This window comes from Hippopotamus amphibius, chromosome 2 (genome assembly GCF_030028045.1).
Source record: "Hippopotamus amphibius kiboko isolate mHipAmp2 chromosome 2, mHipAmp2.hap2, whole genome shotgun sequence".
Lineage (NCBI taxonomy): Eukaryota > Metazoa > Chordata > Mammalia > Artiodactyla > Hippopotamidae > Hippopotamus > Hippopotamus amphibius.
In genome coordinates, this window is record NC_080187.1 from 177306613 (window position 1) to 177326032 (window position 19420).

General features: G+C 38.0%; 1 protein-coding gene across 1 annotated transcript in view; it reads left to right on the forward strand.

The window, feature by feature from the left end:
• Positions 1-19420, forward strand: part of AVEN (apoptosis and caspase activation inhibitor) — a 179869-nt gene that overhangs the window by 24351 nt on the left and 136098 nt on the right. Inside the window, exon 2 of the mRNA XM_057721475.1 lies at positions 11956-12133. Within this exon, the coding sequence (XP_057577458.1) occupies positions 11956-12133 (178 nt within the window). The remainder of the gene's footprint in view (positions 1-11955; positions 12134-19420) is intronic.

Below are 19420 nucleotides of genomic sequence, written 5' to 3' on the forward strand. Positions count from 1 at the left end.
GAAATTAAATAGCTGAATGAGAATGAGTTTTGAGAGACACAAGATGGTGTCATTGATGTAGGGAAGGTAGTTTCACACATCAGAAGATAATTCTTGAATCATCAGTCTCTGGCTGGTTACATCTCTTCTGCCCTTTCAACAGTCTCATCATTTTTCTGTATTGGTAGTTAGGAGTTTTGAGCAGGACCTTCACTAAAGCTTTAGGAATTAAAAGACTTAAAACATTAGAGGGAATGATTTGTTTTATTAAGATTTTGCTCAGTGAAGAGAGATTTGCAAAAGCACTAAATTGCATCTCAGGCAGATCGTCTTTTTGCCTCTGCCATTAAGACCTTGGGCAAGTCCTTTTCTGAACCTCATCTCATCTCAAAGCTCCGGGGCTTAAACCAGATGATCTACAAGGATGCTTTGACAGATACTGTTACTTCAACCAAATTTTCAGTTTGTCTCCTTGGGTTGATTATTGTGGAACAAGTTTATAAAGGTATTGGTAAGAAATTCTGTTCTAAAGGTCAAAAATGACATTATCTAGTAGTAAAACTTGTGTTTCAAGGCATGGAAAAGAGTAGATGACTTCATTAAAAAATAAATTTATTGACTGTTGTGTGCATTGGATAAAGTACAGCGACAGATGAAAGAACTGTATGTGACTTTGAGATTCTTCTAAGTGTTGATGGAATAAATAGTTGCTGGGTAACAGCTTTCAGTTCTTTCAGAATCTCTGAATAAGGCTTACTGAAATCACTTTCCTTGGTGATTGGCATCTTATTAGAATTAATAGCTACATGGTAACAGGGACATTGCATGAAAAATTAAGTGATAAATGTTTCAAAATAGCTAACTTCTTTGAGGAAGCTGCCTAATGTTACAGAAACAAGGATGAGATCTCCATGCTGTTTAAAATGACAGGTGGTGGTGGTGATTTTGTCTCATTTTGTAGGGAGAGTTTAGCACTCCATTCTAGGCTTTGTGATGAATTATTAACAAGTGGACTGGGGGTGAGTTTGGGATGGATGGGTGGGTGGGTTCATCGTTGGTGGAAAAACGCTTGGCAAATCATAATATTTTGATAAGCCCAAGAGATTATTTAGAAGACACTGGTTAAGAAGAAACAAACCTTGTTTTTGTCTAAAAACCTGTGCTCACCAGAGGAGGGTGTTCACTAAATATTTAAACTGTTTGTTCGTTCCCCCGTAGCACACAAGCAGCCAGAGATTCTTGGGTTTAGCTAAACAGTGGGTTCACAAGTTTGATGGAGAAAATTTTGTTGGCTGGATCAAAAACTCTTGGTAGAAATGTTTTAGAAAAAATTCAGGTTCATTTTGCAGCTCTGGAGATAAATATTGCTGAAATACTTTTGACCAAAGTGTAACGTGAATGAAAAGGGGGACATTTGTAAGAGCAAAGAGACTGCCCCATGCAAAGAATGAAGTAACAAGGAAATAAGTGATCATGTGAGATAACTGCTAAGATAGATACCCATCAGAGTCTATCTTTATTATAATGAGTTTATTACATAATTTTGAAAAAATCTGTTGTGCTGATCTGATAGTACTGTGAACTTCATTCTGATAAGGAACCTAGGAAGTAGAAAATTTCTCCCAGTTTTGTGTGCACATAGTGGTTACTGTTCAGATCTGGGGGGTATCGTTTGAAGGTAAGGTGAAGAGCCTCTGAGGAGCTAGGAATGGAGATGAGCTGTATGGCCTCACATTCTTGATTCTGCTAACGAATGGTAATCATTTTTTCATGGCTTTCCTTTTTATCAAACTCTGAAACAAAATAACAGCAATGAGGAAGAGATAAGAATTTGGAGAAGGAAAGGGATGGTGTGAAGAGCCCTCTGAGCCGAGTCATTGAACAACTGCCTCATGAGTTTTTACCTTTTTTCTCTGTTCTCAGATTCTTTCCACCTCACACCCCGCCCCTGCCCTCATATATTGATGTTTCTGAGCAAGATTGAGGCTGCACGGCTGTTCTTTTTTATCCTTTGCCCCAAAAGACTGGGGGTAGAATTTCTAGTTACTTATTTAAAACAGTGTGATTGTATTATGATAAAAAATTTTTCTATGCTGTGTGGGATTTATTGTAAAAATGCCCATATCCTTAGTATCTTTGTCTTTATAATACAACGTTGTGTAGAATTTGATCATGATCCTTGGTTGTTCCTGATTTTCATGTGAAAGCAGGTTCCCAAACTTTTAAAAGGGAGACATGTAAGACTGGCTTTTCAGATTTCATGACTTTAGAGCCCCCTCTTCTGCTATTTTGAAGTGTAAAAATATGGACATCTCGTATCTGGTACATCCCTGCCTCCTCACCACCCCTTCTCCCCACCCCCACCCCCTTTTTATTTTGGTCCCTGTTCTGCGCAATTTTGACTCTACCCCCGGCAGTTTGTCCGGAGTGGAGTCTGGTCCTGCCAAGGAGCTCTGCCCAGCTACTTTTGAGAGCACATAAGGCCCCGCTTACTCAGCCCCTTCAGGCTTTTCTGTGAGCGCCTTGTACACACCCACCACTGGAGTACAAACGACCCGGCACTCTTAGCCGCTGTTCTCAATGGGCCTGCCAAACTTGAAAGCTTCTAGTGAGTGCCTGTTTATTTTGGGATGCTCAGGTCTCCTAGGTGCTCGATCGCCTCCCTCTGCCTCCTCTCACAGGTGCTGGTACATGTGGGGCTTGTGACTGTTGGTGATTTGTTTCTACCTGCTCATTTCTGGCATTTTGTGACCATATCTTGCCACCTAGGTTTTTGTGAATGTTTTCCGTGAAACTTTGATTTTTCTATTGTTGCTGCTCTGTGTGGATTTTATGGGGGAGGGGTGGATTTGGGAAGACTGAAAAACTGCCACTACAGCTACCATCTTCCCAGAATCCTCAAAGATGTTTTTCTTTTTCATACTTTCCCATTGTTGAGCTCCCTGGGCTGTGCCTTGAACACCTCTCATCCCTTATTTAGAAGCATGTTCTTTGCTAATTCTCCTTGAACCTGGGGGCTGCCTTCCAGCAAGCGATACTGGCTGTTTCCTTCACTAGGCTAATCTCAGGCCATGTGTCCCTCAGCCTGAAATGCCTTCCCTGGCTCGCAAGACTGGTCCTGCAGACATCCCCCATCCCTCTCCCTCCTCCGTTGCTGATGCTCGCTTGCTTCCATGACGTCTTATGTTTTATCAAAGCACATATTTCACTGCTTTAAGTGTATATTTACTTCTCTGATTTCCCCACAGGACAGTGGTTCTTAAGGCTATGGACCTTGTCTTGTTTTTTTTATATTCCTAATGCCTGAGCTGGTGCTTGGCATTCAGCAACTACTCAAGAAATGCTTGTTGAAGGAATGTTGGCAAGCCAGCAGTGCAAGGAACAAAAGTGGTCCTCTTTGGATGTATTGTAGGATAGACAGAGGGAAAGAAAAGTGCCGCTTAGGATAGTATTTAAAGAAAAAAAAAATGTGTCTTGGTATGGAACTATGAAGATGATTTGTTATTTTCAAAATTTATGGTGGGGAGAGGGTGGCACTGGCCAAGCCACATCTACCAAAACTGTTTTGATTATAACCAACAGTGGTCATGGGGAACTTAAGAAATTTAGAACAATGATAATGATTAAGAATTAGAACTTTGTGGTTATGAAGGAAGAAATATGGTTATTTTGGATTGAGAACACAATCAAAGACTGAGGAAAATTGGCCCAATGTGATTTCCACATGATCTTGCTTGAGGGCAGAGGGTGGACCAGGGCTACCCAGGTTCCCTCTAGGTCAATAAGTCTTTCCTCATTTAATTAAGTTTTCTCCCTCTGGTGACTTGAAGATTTGGGGAGTGTCTTAAAGTTGGCCAGATAAACAGCAGCTGTATAGTGGTCTGTGATTTGTTTCTGGAAAGTGAAAGGTGATAACGTTAAAAGCTCAGTAACTAAGGAAACCAACCCGGTGCTGGTGGAGAAGTGAGAGGAAAATTTTACTGAGACAGAGTCAAAAGAAAATCTGGCTTCTGGAGAACAAACTGGTGGTTACCAGTGGGAAGAGGGGAGGGGGAAGGGGCATGATAGGAGTAGGGGTTTAAGAGGTACAAACTACTGTGTGTAAGATAAAGAAGCTATAAACAAGGATATATTATATAGCACAGGGAATATAGCCAATATTTTATAATAACTATAAATGGAATATGACCTTTAAAGATGGTGAATCCCCACATTGTAACCCTAAACTTTTATTATAATATCCATCAACTATACTTTAATAAAAACAAATTAATTAAAAACAAGGAAAATCTGGCCATTTCCAGAGTTAAGCCCATGCGGTGTAATCCCCGGGAAGATGGAACACAGGCAGAGGCAGCTGAACTACCGCTTGCTTTCTTCGGAAAAGAGTAAACCGTCAGTGGCTGTGGTTGAGGAGAGTGTGTTTCATACACTGAGCTTACCCAGGAATGCTCGTTCTACATGTGCTCTTCATGTAAAGGTTGATTGTTTTTGTGTATGTAAAACCTTTTAGTGAAATGCTTTAGTAAAGCAAAGATTTTACTTCCAGGCCTCTTAGTTGCTTTTCTAGTTAACGTGTGTGACCTGGATCATAACCACAGCAAGAAGCAAATTGTCTTCATTATAATTGCATCTACTGCCTTCTTTACTGGAAAAATTGTTGATGTTAATTGAGTTCGTGGAATTTTACCTGGGAGTTGGGACTTACAAGGTGGATTAATTTGGTAGTTTTTAAGCCTTTTTAGCCTGAATTCTTACATGGAGCTCAAGTTGTAAAGCAGATAAAACGAAGCCTGTTCATTCTGTTGCTACTCCAACCCTCCTTTCCATAGGACTCCGTGAAAGGACTTACACAAAGCATAGTTTAAAATCACCAATTGGCCCAATGAAAGTTACTGTGGTCCAATTTCCCAGAATGCCCTTAAATTGTGGAAGCCGTGAAGTCTCAAAGTCTTAGGTGGGCTTCCAGCAAATGGTAATTGGCTTTCTGTGCCTCCTACTTTTAGGCAACTCTCTGAAACAATAACACAGGTGAGAAAGAAAGACTTGAGAAAGATATAAGGACTGGGGTTAGTGCAGAGGCCTGTGAAGATGTGTCATCGAACAGCTGCTCTGAGGATTGGGTTACCATTTTCTCTGTTCTCAGATGCCTCCACCTTCTCTTCTTTCCCATATACTGATCACAAGGAGGGACAAGAAAAGAGGCTACATATAATTCTCTTGCTAGAGAAAGAGTCAAATTCGAATATAGTCTGGGTCACTTTTTTTTCCCCCATCCTTAATGGTCACAGTATGTTGGAGCTCAAATGCTATGTACATTGTTCTGGGCTCAATAAATAATTTGTCTATATCTATATGTCATATATTGCATTTACTAATTTTTTTAAATATGATCATGCTGTAGTGTGCATTTTACTTAATACACAATGACAGATGGAAACATCCTTCTTAGTATACCTGTATACTAGGTATATAGTATATTTTTTACTCAACCATTTATTAAAATTTAGCTTCTTGATATATACAAAGTATTTTTGCCAGCACACTTTTCTAATACCCAAAGCTGCCATTGAACTCTTTAACTATGATGGTGTGTGAATTTTTTATTAAAAAGATAATTTTAAAAAAGTAGTGACACATCAGTTGCTTCTTATTGTCCAAATGATTATGAAGATAAAAATGACCTTAAAAGGGTTACAAGTATGAACGTTGGCAACTAGACTATTAACTAATGCTATGTTTTAAAGCTTGACAACATTAAAAAATTTTATAGTAGGATGAATTAATTTCCAATTATATACATTGTAACATTTTTGGTTGGATATATTTGACAGTATTACTTAATTACTGAAATTAGTTTTCAGTGACTTTCTGTAGGAGGGTTTCCCTAAATATGTTCTCTTTCATATCTCTTTATCCCACCTGTTCCCTTCTGTGGTATAATTACATTTTGTGAGGAACATATGAGGTTGTTGAAAAATGTGTGATTGACTATTTTCAACCTCGCTATTAGGTTCAAAGCAGTAAAGCCTTTTCTACACCCATTTATGCCAGGAGAAAGTAGAACAGGGACCTTCAAAAGCTGGGTTCCTGAGTATAAAAGGCTTTAAATAGGATCTGTTGTTTAGTTGTTATGTATTAGTAGCTTCCCAAGTTTTACTGGCTTACCTGCAAACTTTTCATGATAAAGATAATCTTTAAATATTGACTGTTGCTTTTTTGAAAGAAAAGGTAAGAGGATATTTAAAAAAATAGTGTTGCCCAAGCATACTGTTCATAGGCTGGCCATTTAAATTAACCCGATTTTAAGTTAATGTAAATTATTGTTGTAAGTTAAATAGGACCTCAGCTTCTGTGAGTAAATCTTTTTATTGGTTCTGCTGTGTATATTGGTAACTTTTGTCTGGTTGTTCTAGTCATTATTGAAAATGAGGTGTTGAAGTCTCCAAATATTATTGTTGAATTATTTTCCCCCTCAATTCTGTCAGTTTTTGCTTCTTATATTGCAAGGTTCTGTCATTAGGAGCATGTGTTTAAATGTTTATAGTTATCTTTCTGATAGATTGACCCTTTTATCATTGAATAATGTCCTTTGTCTCCTACAACAGTTTTGCCTTGAAGTCTGTTTTGTCTGATATTTGTGTGGCGACTCCAGCTCTCTTTTATATACTGTTTGCATAGAGTATCCTTTTCCATCCTTTTACTTCATTTTTAATGATATTTTGATTTTTGAATCTAACATGTCTCCTGTAGACAGCATGTAGTTGGATTTTTAAAAACCTATTCTGCCATTCTCTGCCTTTTTGATTGAATTGTTTAATCTACTTACATTTAGTGTTATTATTGATGTAGTTGGATATTTATATCTGCCAGTTTACTTTTTGTTTTCCACATCTCATGTGTAGCATTCCTCTGTGCCTCCTTTACTGCTTTCTTTTGTACCAAGTGAATAGTTTTAATGTAACAGTTTAATTCTTTTAATGTTTTTTTCACTTTTTAAAAAGGTCGTTTCCTTAGTGGTTGCTCTCAGGCTTACCATATACATTTTAACTTAGCAGAATCTGCATCAGAGACGTTAATTCCAGTGAAGTGTAGGAACATTACTGCAATACAGCTTTATTCACCTTTCCACCCTTTTGTGGCATTATTGTTATACATATTACATCCATATGCCACAAAACCAACAATACATTGTTATTACCTTATATATTTTTATATCTTTTAAGGAATATGAGAGAAGAAAGAAGAGTAAGCACATATTTATAGCTTTTGTTACAAAAGCCATCTTCTTTCCTATTTCTAGCCTTCATTTGTTTCTGTGTATTCCCCAAATCATTTCCTTAGTCTAACACAGTTTTGCTCCCACTCACATCCTTTTTGCTGTTATTGGCAAATGTATTGTTGGGTCTATAACATACAGAAATAAAACTATGCACGTATTATTTTATAATTGCTTTTAAAATCAGTATTTGGAGGAGAAGCTGTATCAGATATATGTTTTGCAAATATTTCTCCTATTCTGTAGGTTGCCTTTTCACTTTGGTGGTGGTTTCCCTTGCTGTGCAGAAGCTTTTTAGTTTGATGTAGTCTCACTTGTTTGTTTTCGATTTTGTTATCAAATCCAAAACCTCATTCCCAAGACCAATGTCAAGGAATTTACCACCTATGGTTTCTCCTAGGAGTTTTATGGTTTCAGATCTTACATTCAAGTCTTTAATCCATTTTCAGTTAATTTTTGTGTATAGTATAAGATAGGGGCCCAATTTCATTCTTTTGAATGTGGCTCACCAGTTTTCCCATCAACATTTAAAGAAGAGGCTGTTTTTTTCCCCATTGTATATTCTTAGTTCCTTTGTCATAAGTTAATTGACCATATATGCATGTGGTTATTTCTGGGCTCTCAATTCTGTTCCATTGAACTATGTGTCTGTTTTTATGCCAATACCATACTGTTTTGATTGATATAACTTTGTAATATAATTTGAAATCAGGAAGTGTGATGCCTCCAGCCCTGTTCTTCTTTTTCAAGATTGCTTTGGCTATTTGGGGTTTTTTGTGTTTCTTACAAATTTTAGGATTGTTTGTCCTATTTCTGTGAAAAATGCCATTGGAATTTTGATAGGGATTGCATTGAATCTGTAGATTGCTTTCAGTAGTACAGACATTTTAACAATTCTTCTAATCTGTAAGCATGAACTAGCTTTCCATTTATTTGTATTGTCGATTTCTTTGATCAATGTCTTATAGTTCACAGTATACACCAGACTAATTTCATAATAATGATGTTAACATAATAGTCATGCCTTCCTATTTGGTTTTCACATTGCTTTCATCAGTATTTTCTTATTTGTTCTGTTCTTTCCATCATGGGACTTTGCATATGTTATTTTGTCCCAGCTTTTTGCAAAATGAACCAAACATAAAATCTCTAGGAGTTTTTAAGATACACTTTTCTCTAAATTACATCAAATGTCTTCCAAACTTTATTAATTCTTACTGCCCTCTTGTGATGGAGGCTAATAATGACTCTTCTTGTCTCCACAGTTTGGTGGAGGTAATGAGATCTTGTTCAGTGATTCTTCTAAGTTGGGGATTAGTGAGTCATTCAACTGTGCAAGGCCCAGCCTATTATAAACACTTTGTAAATATTAAATTATGGTGATGACAGGGTCATTAATTCTATCTAGATCTCCAGTCTCCCATTTCACTGCTTATTTCTGTGTTAATAATTCCTTGGGTGTTTCAGATCATAATCCTTTCATGTGGAGCTAATTATTTTGCTTAAGTTTACATTTTTGCCATGGGCTATATTTGTGTTCAAAGTTTTCTATTAACTGGAGAAGTCTCTCTGAACTCTGTTTACCCAATGGGTCAATGAAAGAATATTGCATTTTTCCAAATTAAACCCTGCAAATATTTTCAGCTGTAGTTCTACCCCTCAAATTCTCATCAGTTGCAAAGCTATTTTCTTTAGAGTGTTCCTGGCATATGTTATTTATATAGCAGATCTCATTCAGTCACATACCTTTAATCTCCCAGCATCTTTTGGTTCTGAGAAACTTTCAGGAATGGCAGGAAATCTCTAGGTTTCAGCTAGTCTTTGCAATCTCTAGATTATGATGTGGATTGCCATCTTTTTTGTGCTGTCAAGGAGGTTTATGATGATATTTTAAGACTGAAAGTGATTTTGAAAGGTCAGTTACTCCATTGCTTCATGAAAGCTTATGAAATTTGATTCAGGTAAAGATTATTGACTAGTGTTAAATTTGGTAGGTGAATTGCTGGGGAATAGAAATTTGTAGTGGACCAAAATAACAACACAGATAGTTTGCTAGATGTAACAGGGAAAACATATCAATACAGTGGGTGGATCAGGCTTCATCATACAAACTCATTGGTTAATCTTAGCTTTACTTATGTTAACTCAGCTGTTTATCATGTCATTTGATTTGATATTGCATAAGGTTCAGAGCACCATCTATTATGTATTTTAATTTATTTTTTAATTTTTTTAAAAGAACTTTTATTGAGATACAGTTAACAGACAATAAACTGCATATATTTAGAGTGTACAATTTGGTATCCCAGTCTCCCAGTTCATTCCCCCCCAACCCTCCCTGCTTTCCCCACTTGGTGTCCATATGTTTGTTTTCTACATCTGTCTCTATTTCTGCCTTGCAAACGGGTTGATCTGTACCATTTTTCTATATTCCGCATATATGTGTTAATATATGATATTTGTTTTTCTCTTTCTGACTCACTTCACTCTGTATGACAGTCTCTAGGTCCACCATGTCTCTACAAATATTATGTATTTTAGCCAAAAAATATTTAACTGAACACTATTGGGCATTTAGATTAAAAATTTTTTTTTTTACCCACTGTTTCCTGTAAACTAATATATAACACTACAGGGAAGTAGCCAAGTAGAAGATGGGTCCTTTTGGATTCTACCTGTATTGGTCTCTTCAGGAAATCAATGTCATAAAAAATAGAGATTGTGGTAGTTTCAAAGACATTTAAGGGACAAGCAATGAGATTCAATGTATGGACTTGAATACTGGCTTGGACAAACCAACTGTACAGGAAATTTTGGGGGTCAGTTAGGGAAATTTGGAAATAGTCTGAATGTTATATGAAATGAACTCTACTGAAATGCAGAGGTGGAGAATATTGATGAAAAAATATGTTTACCAGAAGTGTATATAAATATAGACATAGTAAAAGATCTGGAGGTGTATACACTAAGGTGTTAGTAGTGGTACTCCTGTGATGGGAATGTGGGCTTTTTATTTATTTTTTGGCTTGTCTCTCCCTCCTAATTTTCTGCAAGATAGATGTCCTTTTTCTGTGTTAATAAAACTTAAAGTCTAATTTATCCTGTACAGATGGATTATTTTATTTCACAAGTTTTTTTTTTCTTGGTAAGGATTTTATAATCTTTGGGATACACCTTTGAATTGTATCTTTAGATTCTATATGTATCTCTTTTTTTAAATTTAATTTTTTGTTATGGAAAATTTCAAACACATTCTAAAGTAAATAGAATAATATAATGAACTTCCATTTACTCATCCTTCAGCTTCAGAAATTATCAATTATGCCCAGTTTAATTCATCTCTACCCACCATCCTCTCCACCTGTTATTTTGAAGCAAATCCCACGTCTTACCTTTACATCCATAAATAGTTCAATATTTATTTCTAAAAGATAAAAACATTAAAATAAATAATTGTATTACACCAAATAATAAGCAGATAAAATAACTATTTCCTTAATGTAAGAAAATATCTTGTTACATTTCTTCAGTAGTCTTATAAGTGATTTTCTTTAGTTTTATATATATATATATATATACACACACACATACATACATATATATTTTTACATATATACATACATACATATATACATATATATTTTTTTGTCCATGTTGTACAGCCTTCGAGATCTTAGTTCCCTGACCAGGGATTGAACCTGGGCCATGGCAGTGAAAGTGCAGAGTCCTAACCACTGGACTGCCAGGGAATTCCCACTAGTTATATTGTTTGAATCAGAGTACAAATAAGTTCCCAACATTACAGTGGTTATGTGTCCATTAAGCTCTTTTAATCTATAGATTTCTCCCTTTTCTTCCACCATTTTTTCCCTTGCAGTTCATTTGCTGAAGAAACTAGACCCTTTATCTTTTGTAATTTCTCACATTCTGCATTTTTCTGCATGCTCTATTAACATTTTAATGCCCAGGACTGGAAACTGTTCTCTAGAATGCATCTGAGCAAGGCTCCCATTTAAAGCTTATAAAATATACTTATGGAGTGTGTTTGTAAAATCTGTAAATTGGAAGAACTGATTTCCGTCCTGAAGTCTCTTGACTTTAAGACTCTTACAGCCTTGGTTATTTCAGTAAGAAGAAACAACTCTTGAAATAGGATACATTGGGGTAGAATTTAGAGATTCAGTTACACAAATTTTTGGTGGGAACTCTTCAGATTTCCTTTTCACAGCTAAATGAAAGTTTACTATGAAAGTACACTCTGATATAATGGGGTTCTCTTGAAATATTATTTAATATTTTCAGAGAGCTTGGTTTGTGTAATGTGCTCTTTATCGTGATACCTATGTACTGTTTTTTGTTTGTATGTTTTTTAAGCTCTTTATTGGAATATAATTGTTTTAGACTGTTGTGCCAGTTTTCGCTGTACAACAAAGTGAATTAGCTGTATTTATGCATATATCCCCATATCCCCTCCCTCCCGCGACTGCCTTCCGCCTTCCCTATCCCACCCCACTAAGTCATCACCCATCATCGAGTTGATCTCCGTTATATGCAGCAGCTTCCCACTAGCTATTTTACATTTGGTAGTGTCTATATACTATTTTCTGTTTTGATTTGTTTTTAAAAATTTTACTGCTAAGGCTACTAAGGTCAAGATTTCCACTGCCTGTTCATTGATTTGTCTCTAATAATTGCAGGTTGAAGGTGACAGTGATGCAGAGACCTATGGAGAAGAGAATGAAGAAGAGGGAAATTATTCTAAAAGGAAGATAGTCTCTAACTGGGATCGATATCAAGATACTGAAAAAGAGGTCGATAATGAAAGTGGAGAATCACAGAGGGGGACAGATTTCAGTGTTCTTCTCAGCTCTGCAGGTATGAATTGAAGTTGCATGCATACTGCTTAGTGCTATGACAGTTGCATAGACATTTATGTTCCTTTTTAAATAGCATTTTAATAACTAGCAATTCATTGTTCTTTGGATTTTAAATCCAGGTAAAGGACAGTGTGTCTAATGGTTTGCAAGGAAAAAGTGACATTTCTTTAAATGGAAGTCTGGGTTTCCACGTACTGATGTAGAATGACTTAAGTCCTGGTTGAAACGGATAAAAGGCTTTATAGGGATGAAAAATGCTAACCTGTGTCCCTCTGAATTGGGTAGTCTGAGAAACAGAAGTGCTTTCTTTGATTTCAGAGGGATCAGTACTTAAGCTTATACAAAGGTTTACAAAGTTTCTCGAAATATATGTTCTTTTTGCCATTTATAGCCAGCAGTATACATGTTAGTGGGTAGGCACATATTGGAGCCATATCTACCCGAACACTACAACTTTTCTTTTTTGTTTTTGGACAGTCTTCTCTATCAGTAAGGTGAAAAACTCGTTCCTTCTATGACCAGCTGTTTAAGATTGACTCCCTTGAGCGGTGCACAGCAGGGGAAGCCTGAGAGCAGTAACAGGAAATGGAGCAGAGCTGGTTGTGTAGAAGGCTACTCCCTGCCAGGGTGTGGCATAAGAATTCAAATGGTAAACTGTAGCTAGAGTTTTGGTTTTCAGGAGTTAAGGATGGGAGGTGTGTGGAGGTGGATGTGCTTATAAAAGGGCAAGGTGAAGGGTCCCTGAGGTGTTGATACTGAGTAACACCTTGATTGTGGTGGTGGACACACAAACTTACACACACACACACACACACACTGGTGAGCACAAATGAGACGGGAAATCTGCCTATGTCAAATGTCAATTCCTGGTTGGGATATTATTCTGTAGTTTTGCAATATGTTATCATTGGGGCCAACTGTATAGGAGACCTTGCTGTATTATTTCTTCTAACTGTGTGAATTTATAATTACTTTGAAAAAAATTGCCAGGTTAAAAAAAATTAAAGGGTGACGCTATGAGAAGCAGAGAAATAAGGGGAAAGTAATATTTTCAGAGAATTGGCTGTGAATTTCCTCTTCTCCCCAACTTGTATGTTGCTGTTGAGTTGTACCTTCCTTTTTTCTCATCTGCCTGTATTTTTGAATGCATGCACCGAACTGAGAATCATAAAGTGATGAATTCTCTTCCAACTTAATAGGATAAACCTTTTGAGTAGGAAAGGAAGAGGTAAGTGGGGAGAGTCTTAGATTTGAGTAGGTGAGCAGATTCCGCCTGGGGTCGTTATGTTTCTGCCATACGTAGCGTAACCCCCTTGTGTGCATGATGGCATCCAGCTGACTGCTCAGGGACTGGGAACTCATCTTTTTGCCACTCAGATGAGTGTGTCTCTCTTGTTACTTGCATTTTGGCTAGTTATGGATTTATAAGCACTCTTCTTCAAGGTAGGAGGAGGGTAAAATGTGGGCTGGTCAGTTTCAATTTTTATCAGCTGTTCTGCAAGAAGATTTAGGGGGAAAATTGAAGCAGTGCATAAAATTAACATGTGGACTACCTACCAGTGGATTTAACTGAATCAATTGTGTAGTCAGTTACTAGGACAGTATCTGGCAATAAAAGATACTGCATAAATGTTTGAAGGCAATTCAGAATTCTAGTCTAACCCAACAGTTATGCACATTGGCTTATGATTTTGGTTACTTATTTTAGCGTTTTATTTATAACTTAAAGCCTGGCATGGTTTGGGTCTTATATGTATTTTTCTTGTAGTCTGCCTTTGCTTACTGATTTCTTAAAGTGGCTTGTTTATCTGTGATTAGTTTCTCGGGAGATTGCAACTGTCACATCTTGCTATGTGCTTACATTTCTTCCCCACTCTGCTGCTGATCTGTCATTTTCTTCTCACTATAGCATAAGCCTGTGAAGGGCTGCCATGCTTTCTTCCTCTATGGTGGTAGGACTCTATTGGTTTACTGTCGAGAAGTGCAGTCCATCCTGTGATCATAAAATGTTAAGAATGTCCTCTAGGTAGGCCGACCATATTCCCTAGAATGATTGTGATTTTTAGTATACTGTCCTTATTTGTATAAATAAATATACAACCCAGGAAAGACATCAGGCGTGCACATCATAAACTTTCCTAGATCCTGCCAAACTGCTCTTCAAAGAGGAGATGGGCTGAAATTCCTAGTGTTTGCCGTCTTTGCCACTAGGCAGCACTGTTAGACTTTTTTTAAATTGTGGCAATTGATTGAGTGGTATCTAGTTGAGATTGCCTCAACAATTATTGGAGTACCCACTATTTCCAGGCATTGTTTCAGAGGCTGAGCATACAGCAGTGAAACAGTACAGACACAGACACCTGCCTTGTGGAGTTGACATGCTAGAGGGTGGAGACAAAATAAAGGAAAGGAAACCACATAAGATGTTACATAGTGGTTATTGCTTAGGATAGAAATGAGGTGGGAGGGGCTGTTAAAGTTTTAGAAAGGTGGCCACAGAAAGTTTTACCGATAAGGTGACATTTGAATAAAGACCTGAGGAAGGTGAGGGAGTGAGCGTTGGGGATATCTGTGGGACGTGTTCCAGGTAGAAGGAAGAGCAAGTTCAGAGGCTTTGAGACAGGAGTAAAGGAAACAGCATAGAGGCCAGCGTGGCTGGAGCAAAGTGAGCAAGTAGGCAGTGAGGTCAGAGAGGCATCACGTGGCCAGGTCATGTGGAAGCTGGTAGAATGATATAAAGATATTGGCTTTTACTCTGAGTAAGATATGCAGCCACCAGAGGGTTTTGAAGAGAAGAATAATATAGCTAACTCATGTTTTAATAGGATCACTCCAGCTGCTGGGTTGGAATAACCTGAAGGCAGGCGAGGCAGGGAGCAGGTAAACCAGTGAGGCTATTGTAATACAGTTCTCCGTTGACATCCATGGGGGATTGGTTCCAGGCCCTCCCCCCCCCCCCCCCCACTGGTGGGTACCAATATTCGAGGATGCTCAAGTCCCTCACATAAAATGGTATAGTACAGTTGGCCCTCTGTTTCCATGGGTTCTGCATTTGTAGATTTCCATCTATGGTGGAATCCCCGGATGTGGAACCTGCAGCTATGGAGGGCCGACTGTGGTGCGGACAAGCACTGATGATGGCTGGGGCCAGGGCAGTAGCAGTGGAGGTGGTGAAACATGGTTGAGTTTTGGATCTATATTGAAGGAACTGCAGATGAAGAGATCGAACTTGCAAATGTGGGGTATGAGATTAAAAGATGCATAAGGATGACACCAGGATTTTGGCCTGAATAGCTAGAAGAAGTGGGGTGACATTAATTGAGATGGATAATGCTATAGAAGGTGCTCAGTTTGCATGTGTTAAAATTGAGATGCCAGCTAAACATCTGTATTTGTCTGAATCCTGTAGGCAATAGATGGTACACTCAATGTAATTGTAAGGCTGTTTAAACAAAGGAATCATTCACAGAGGTATGGGCAGGATGTAGGGAAAGCAAGAAGATAGTACATTTATTGGGAGGGCAGGTAAAGGCAGAGATGTTACCACCCCTGTTACTAGGACTCTGAAGGAGACCTTCAGGTGAGACATTTACTTAAGAGGATGAATCACCTCTGGTCAAAAGATGTAGCCAGCAAAGATGCCTCTGCAGGGAGAAGGACAGGGGAATAAGTGCTCTGGTCTTAGACTCCTTTTTCCCTCCATTCTCCTGTCAAGACTCCCCATAAGCCTAACCTACTGGAAGTTGGAAGGAAAGGGAAGCCTGTAGCTGTGATCCATGTAGGTCAACCTCCTAGGGCAGATCGGGTTGGGGGGTGGTGGTGGTGCAGAGTGAATCTGAAGAGGCAACTGGAAGAGACTGAGCACAACACCCAATAGGAAATATCAAGCAGGAATGTGGGAGGAGAGACATTTGATACAGAAATGTCAACAATTATTAATATTGAGTTTTGTTATGAAGGGAAGGAGAATAATGGGTTGCTGGGGGAAGTGGGTCAAAACATATTTTTTAAACATGGGAGAAGTAATTGCATGTTTGTTTGTTGGTAGAAAGAGCCAGGAAAGAGGTCAAAAATAATGCGAGGAGAGGTGAGAATTGCTGAATCTGTGTTCTTTGGTCCACAAGAGGCGATGCAATTGTTTGTCCAGGAGGAGCGATTGCCCACTGCTAGGGGCTTGGGCAGTTTTTCAACTGTAATTTGAGGAAACGCAGAATATTTGGGCATAGGCATAGGTAGGTGGGTAGATTTGATTGGGGCTTGAGGAAGTTCTCTTCTGATTGCTTCTGTTTTCTTAGTGAAATAAGAAAGCTCTGAGGGAGAGTCAGGGAGGAGGTATTGGAAATGTGAGGAGAGAGTAGAAGGTAAGAAATAGTTATCAGTAGAAAACAAACTCATGGTTGCCAAGGGGGGGGGGATAAATTAGGAATATGGGATTAGCAGGCACACACTACTATACATAAACTAGGTAAGCAACAAGAATTTACTGTATAGCACAGAGAACTATATTCACAATCTTGTAATAACCTACAATGAAAAATAATCTGAAAAAATATATAACTGAATCACTTTGCCCTGTACCCGAAACTAACATTGTTGTAAATCAACTATATTTCAATAATTAAAAAAAAAAACAACCACATAGGGGCTTCCGAGGTGGTGCAGTGGTTAAGAATCCGCCTGCCAATGCAGGGGACATGGGTTTGATCCCTGCTCCAGGAAGATCCCACATACTGCAGAGCAACTAAGCCCATGAGCCACAACTATTGAGCCTGAGCTTTAGAGCCTGTGAGCCACAACTATTGAGCCCATGTGCTGCAACTGCTGAAGCCCATGCACCTAGAGCCTGTTCTTTGCAACAAGAGAAGCCACGGCAACGAGAAACCCGTGCAGCACAACGAAGAGTAGCCCCCACTCACCGCAACTAAAAAAAGCCTGCGCCCAGCAAAAAAGACCCAACACAGCCAATAAAATAAATAAATAAATAAACTTATAAAAAAAAAAAAGAACGAAACTGGACGTTTGTAGAGTTGTGGATGGACCTAGAGACTGTCATACAGAGTGAAGTGAGTCAGAAAGAGAAAAACAAGTATCCTATATTAACACATATATGTGGAATCTAGAAAAATGGTACTGATCAACCAGTTTGCAAGGCAGAAGTAGAGACACAGATGTAGAGAACAAACATATGGATACCAAGCGGGGAAAGCGGGGGTGGGAGGGGTTGGGGTGGGATGAATTGGGAGATTGGGATTGCCATATATACATAACTAATAAGGAAAAAAAAAAACCGCACAACACTTGTCCAGGGAGTGGGAAATGGAATGAAATAGGAAAATGTGGTATGGTTGCTGGGTGCTAATGGAGGCCCATAGGAGGTTGATGGTCATGAAGTTAAGGTGAGAAGAGGTATATTTTCCCCCACTTCACATTCTGCTTTATGGGTGCAGGTATGGAGGGATGGAGAGTAGGATTTAATCATGATTATAGTTCAACCAAGCAAATGCAGTGAAGTGAGAAACAGAAAAGGGGTGATTAGAATGACTGCTGGAGTGTTTAATCTGCATAAGGAGAGACGGGCAGGCATGAGAGAGGTGAGGGGCAGTGGAAAGAGAGTGGGATCAATGGACTGTTGATTTCTCTGTGCAGAAGGATTGTTGACCTCCTTGAAAGGGAATGAGTTGGAAAGGCGGGAAGTGGTGGCCATAGAGTAGAGCATTTCATGCTGGGATTTAGAGGGGCAGTGGTTGTAAATGGTGGTAATGATATACTCTAGTATAAAAACATGAAAATGGGTGGCTCTGAGCTGCCATGGAAGGCTGGGTCGTTGCATTTCTTTAGCTAGCTGTTGAAGCTGAGCATCTTCTTTTGCCGTGCTAGCTTGCTTCTGTGAACTGTCTGCACACATTCTTTGATCATTTGGCTTGTTTGCTTCTTATTGACTTATATTTTTAATATATTCTTGATATTTACCTTTTGATGTTTATTTTTACAAATATCTTCTATTATGGGATTTTCTCTAATTTTTGTAAGATATCTTTCGGTGCATGGTTTTCTGTTTTAATGTAATTGAATTTATCACTTTTCTGTCTTACAACTTGTGTTGTTTTATGCCTTCTTTGGGAAATTCATTTTTCCCGCAAGATCACAAAGATATGTTCGCTTGTACTTTCTCTTAAAAATTCAAGTTTTGTGTTGTTTTACAAAGTGTGTTAAATTTTATCAGGTGCTACATTCTTTCACAACCTTTTAAAAAAAAAAACACCTTATTGAGGTGTTATTGACATGTAGAAGGCTGTTCATATTTAATGTATACAATTTGATGAGTTTGGGGATAAGTTTATACCTGTGAAATAGTCACAGCCATAGAATGTCCATCAACCCCCCCCAAATTTCCTCCCATCTGCTTTATTATTATCTTATTAATTTTGGTGGTAAGAACACTTAAAGTCTACCCTCTTAGCGAATTTTAGGTATACAGTATAGTACTATTAGCTGCAGGCACTCTGTAGTAGATCTCCACCACTTATCTTGTGTAACTGAAACTTTAATGACGATTTTAGATTAGTAGAGTGAGGTGGCATAATTACTCTATCTTGCATTTCAGTCTTCTAAAGAGTATATAACTTTTGGTTCTATCTTCAGTTTTTCTTTTAGTATATAATTTCTTTCCTAACCAAAATTGGAAACAATTTATCAAGATTGAAAATTTAGATTTTTAATATTGGACGTTGAAGTTCAGCATATGATGTTGTAGTCTTTCTTTTGTCAGTGTGGTTTCATAGAAGGTCACAAGCCTCTGAGTAGGACAGATCTGGATTTGAATCCTATCGTGTTTCTGTCTAATCTTAGGCAACACTATTTCTCTCAGTAGGAAATGTAAGAATGGTAGGAAGTAACAGTGCTTGATTTGATGATGTCAGCATCTTATTCCAAATTTACCACTGATTTTAGTTCTGCTTAATGTGTAACCAAGGTGCCTAGATTTAGTATTTATCTGAAATTTTTTGTTGATAGAAGCTTAGTTAACTGTGTTCAGTAAAATGAAGCCCAATTTCTTATTCTCCTTGAATGTTAGACATAATAGCAATGGTTGCCAACAGAATTTATGTCTCCTTGCTTTCCTGAGGAATTAAAAGTTATCCTTGGGTATAATATAACTGACTTATTGAGTCTGTTTCTTGAATAATCAGTGGTGGTGGTCTGAGTTACTAAATATTTAAAAGTTGGTGGCCTTAGGTTAAGTCATAAAATAGTCTTTTCCCCTTTTCAGTGCTTTGCTCCTGTA